This window comes from Salmo salar, unplaced genomic scaffold (assembly GCF_965601325.2).
Source record: "Salmo salar unplaced genomic scaffold, fSalSal1 ptg000322l, whole genome shotgun sequence".
Taxonomy (NCBI): domain Eukaryota; kingdom Metazoa; phylum Chordata; class Actinopteri; order Salmoniformes; family Salmonidae; genus Salmo; species Salmo salar.
Genome location: NW_027675349.1, coordinates 733,973 through 738,891, shown reverse-complemented (window position 1 = coordinate 738,891; position 4,919 = coordinate 733,973). Strand labels below are relative to the sequence as shown.

General features: G+C 40.2%; 1 protein-coding gene across 1 annotated transcript; it reads right to left on the bottom strand.

Moving 5' to 3' along the window:
- Nucleotides 1-2,014: 2,014 nt before the first annotated feature.
- On the bottom strand, nt 2,015-4,398 carry LOC145875729 (NLR family CARD domain-containing protein 3-like). The gene is made up of 2 exons (XM_082971554.1): nt 4,165-4,398; nt 2,015-3,789 (listed from the first exon to the last, which is right to left on the bottom strand). The coding sequence occupies exons 1-2, from the start codon at nt 4,376-4,378 to the stop codon at nt 2,015-2,017; spliced, it is 1,989 nt and encodes a 662-aa protein (XP_082827680.1). The 5' UTR covers nt 4,379-4,398.
- Between the last annotated feature and the right edge of the window lie 521 nt (nt 4,399-4,919).

The window sequence follows — 4,919 nt, the reverse complement described above, 5'->3', positions numbered from 1 at the left end:
TAAAGCCATAACATGATTTTCTGGAATTTTCCATGCTGTTTAAAGGCACAGTCAACTTAGTGTATGTAAACTTCTGACCCACTGGAATTGTGATACAGTGAATTATAAGTGAAATAATCTGACTGTAAACAATTGTTTCAAAAATTACTTGTGTCATGCACAAAGTAGATGTCCTAACCGACTTGCCAAAACTATATAGTTTGTTAACAAGACATTTGTGGAGAGGTTCAAAAACACGTTTTAATGACTCCAACCTAAGTGTATGTACACTTCCGACTTCAACTGTATGTGATTGACGATTAAAAATTAAATTCTGATGATGCCATGATTAAGAAAAATCATGAATAAATCATGAATCAGAATGAGTGAGAAAGTTACAGAGGCCACAACAGAACATGCTAACCTCTCACCATTACCAATAACAGAGGCTACAACAAAACAGCTAACCTCTCACCATTACCAATTACAGAGGCTACAACAAAACATGCTAACCTCTCACCATTACCAATAACAGAGGCTACAACAAAACAGCTAACCTCTCACCATTACCAATAACAGAGGCTACAACAAAACATGCTAACCTCTCACCATTACCAATAACAGAGGTTACAACAAAACAGCTAACCTCTCACCATTACCAATAACAGAGGCTACAACAAAACATGCTAACCTCTCACCATTACCAATAACAGAGGTTACAACAAAACATGCTAACCTCTCACCTTTACCAATAACAGAGGCTAAAACAAAACATGCTAACCTCTCACCATTACCAATAACAGAGGATACAACAAAACATGCTAACCTCTAACCATTACCAATAACAGGGGCTACAACAAAACATGCTAACCTCTCACCATTACCAATAACAGAGACTACAACAAAACATGCTAACCTCTCACCATTACCAATAGAGGCTACAACAAAACATGCTAACCTCTCACCATTACCAATAACAGAGGATACAACAAAACACGCTAACCTCTCACCATTACCAATAACAGTGGGGGTATGATCCTTGTGCCTCTGTAACTTTCTCATTCATCATCATTCTCCATTCATTCTTATTCTTACTGACAATACAAGTGAAGTGACTCCAAAATGACAGGACATTATTCACCATTCAGTTTCTATTAGGAAAAACATAATCCAAAACACAACCAAGACAAACTGCAAATGAATTCAACAAGTTTGTAGAATCACAAGCTTGATGTTATCACTGCAGGCATGGAACATGGGACTAAATACTAAACTTATGACAACTTTAATACAACATAAGTGAATTTGTCCAAATATGTTCAACTTTTTCAAATGGGAGAACTAAATACATAAAGTGCTTTCCTTTCTTAACAGTAACACAGCTATGTATGAAAATACCCTCAAATAAAAGTTGACATTCTATAAGGTCACCTAATATGAAACATCTCAAATCCAAAATGCTGGAGCATAGCACCACATTTAAAACTGCAAGCTTCACTGTCCAAACACATATGGTGTGGACTATGTGTGTCTGGTAAACACATGAGGATCTGGTGAACAGTTATCACTTGTTGACCAACTACAGGAATACTGACCTCAGAGTCTCCAGTCTGCAGTGTGGATCCTCCAGTCCAGCAGAGAGCAGCTCCACTCCTGAATCCTTCAGGTCATTGTTACTCAGATCCAGCTCTCTCAGGTGTGAGGGGTTTGACTTCAGAGCTGAGACCAGAGAAGCACAGCCTTTCTCTGTGACTCCACAACCTGACAGCCTGCAACGAGATCATCATGACTTCCCAAACACACTGTTTATTTAACACCAGAAGTGTGAAGGACAATGGCATTTGGTTTATTCTCTCAAACAACATATAGATTCATCTTCTGTCTCCTAGAATTGTATGGTCATATTGTAATACTAGATTGAATATCTGATTCAATATGTTATTCAATATAATATTATATACATATTATAATACATATTTTCTCTAAACATAATATTTCTTCCTGATGAATACTTCTTATATGTCATTTTATTTACTCACAGAGCAGCTCTGGAGACTTTGACCACTGGCAGCAGCCTCAGAAGACCTTCCTCTGATCTGGAGTATTTCTTCAGGTCAAACACATCCAGCTCCTTTTCTGAAGTCAGCAACACAAAGACCAGAGCTGACCACTGTGCAGGTGACAGGTAGGTTTTTGAGAGACTTCCTGATCTCAGGTAGCTTTGGATCTCCTCCACTAGAGAATGGTCATTCAGTTCATTCAGACAGTGGAACAGATTGATGCTCCTCTCTGGAGAGGGATTCTCCCTGATCTTCTCCTTGATGTACTTGACAGTTTCATCATGGCTCAGTGAGCTGCTTCTTGTCTTTGTCAGTAGACCTCGTAAGTGCTTCTGATTGGATTCCAGTGAGAGGCCCAGAAGGAAGCGGAGGAACAGGTCCAGGTTTCCTGTCTCACTTTGTAAGGCTTTATCCACAGCACTCTTGTAGAAAGTAACTTCAGACTCGTCTTTTGTTTGCAGTGTGTCAATTAGATTCTCATTGTTGTTGATGAATGAGAGGAACACATATACAGCAGCCAGAAACTCCTGAATGCTCAGATGCACAAAGCAGTACACCTTGTCCTGGTACAGAACACATTCCTCTTTAAAGAGCTGTGTGCACAATCCTGAGTACACAAAGGCTTCATTGACATCAATGCCAGCCTCTTTCAGGTCTTCTTCATAGAAAATCAGATTGCCCTTCACAAGCTGTTGAAAAGCCAGTTTTCCCAGTGACAGAATACTCTTTTTATTCCAGTGTGAACCTGTCTCTTCTTTCCCAAGATACTTTTCATTCTTCTGTTTGGTATGAAACACCACAAGGTGTGTGTACATCTCAGTCAGAGTCTTGGGCATCTCTTCTGTCTTATGTTTCAGCATGTGTTCAAGGACTGTTGCAGAAATCCAACAGAAGACTGGAATGTGGCACATGATGTGGAGGCTCCTTGATGTCTTAATGTGTGAGATGATTCTGCTGGCCAGGTCCTCATCACTGAATCTCTTCCTGAAGTACTCCTCCTTCTGTGGGTCATTGAACCCTCGTACCTCCGTCACCTGGTCAACACACCATGAAGGGATCTTATTGGCTGCTGCTGGTCGGGTAGTTATCCAGAGGAGAGCAGAGGGAAGCAGATTTCCCTTGATGAGATTTGTTATCAGAACATCCACTGAGGTTGACTCTGTGACGTCCCAACAGATCTTGTTCTTCTGGAAGTCTAGGGGCAGTCGGCACTCATCCAGACCATCAAAGATGAACAGAACTTTGTACTTGTTGTAGTTGGAGATTCTTGATTGTTTGGTTTCCATTGAGAAGTGATTGAGAAGTTCAATCAAAGTGTTTTTGTCCCCTTTCATCAAATTCAGCTCCCGAAAAGGGAATGAAAATACAAATTGAACATCCTGATTTGCTTTTCCTTCAGCCCAGTCCAGAATGAACTTCTGCACAGAGACTGTTTTTCCAATGCCAGCGACTCCCTTTGTCAGCACAGTTCTGATACGTTTGTCTTGTCCAGTTAAGGGTTTGAAGATGTCGTTACATTTGATTGCAGTCTCTGGTCTTGCTTGTTTCCTGGTTGTTGTCTCAATCTGTCTCAGCTCATGTTCATTATTGACCACTCCTGTTCCACCCTCTGTGATGTAGAGCTCTGTGTAGATCTGATTGAGAAGTGTTGGGTTTCCTTGTTTAGCGATCCCCTCAAATACACATTGAAACTTCTTCTTTAGATTAGATTTGAGTTCACGTTGGCAAATCACAGCAAGCTCATCTGAATCTAGAAATAACACAGAGGATATTAATATTACATCTGTTTTAATGCCTACAGTATTGTAGGACTGTTATAAAGATTTAAATTATCATAATTTATTCTCTTAACTGACTGTATAAATGTGTAAATGTTTTAATAATGCATTACAGACTGGTGTGACTGATTATATTATTATTGATGGTATTATTAATGTTGTCTCTCTCTCTCTCTCTCTCTAAATTAATCAACACAACACATCCCTGCTGCTACTTGATGAGGTCACTAGGTGTTGTGTTAAGGCTGCGACAATATCATTGAGTTACACAGCTACTTTAGCTGTACTTTAGCTACAGCTTTTAAATGTTATAAAACAGCATTCAACATGAGGCAGACAGATCTTACATTTCTCCAGTGTGTCAGCAAGCTCCTTCTGGTTCATTTTCCTCAGGACGTGCAGTGTGATCTTCAGAGCCCCCTCTCTGGCACTGCTCTCCTGCTTCTCATCTTCAGCATCCACCACTTCCTCATCCTGCTTCTGACTCTCAAAGCCTTCTGGGAGTTCAGGACTAAGAATCCTCTTGAACATCTTCAGCTCGTTCTTCACAAATGTCATCATTTTCTCTTCAAGCAACTAAAATAAATTATGTAAATAAGTTATGCAAGAGAAGAAATGCTTTCTCATTAACACAATAATGAATAATTGACAGATCAACTTTACTTGAGGAAAACAAAAACAAATGTTCATAACAGGATCACATACACTGAATATAGAGTCCAGGTCTGTTTGATGACTCTGGGAAGACTGACCACTGAGAATCTCTGACTCTGATCTCTCCTGTTGGTTTCTGTGGACAAAACATGAGATTACATCTCCTCATCCAGGGAGTGAGTGAGTACGGACAGACAAACAGACAGACATAGACAGAAAGCGGGACAGACAGTCAGAGACAGACAGACAGAAAGAGACAGACAGAGACACAGACAGACAGACAGACAAACAGAGATAGACAGAGACAGACAGACAGACACAGACAGAAACATACAGACAAAGAGAGACAAACAGACAGAAAGCGGGACAGACAGTCAGAGACAGGCAGAGACAGACAGACACATAGACACACAGAGACAGACAGACACATACAGACACAGAGACATAC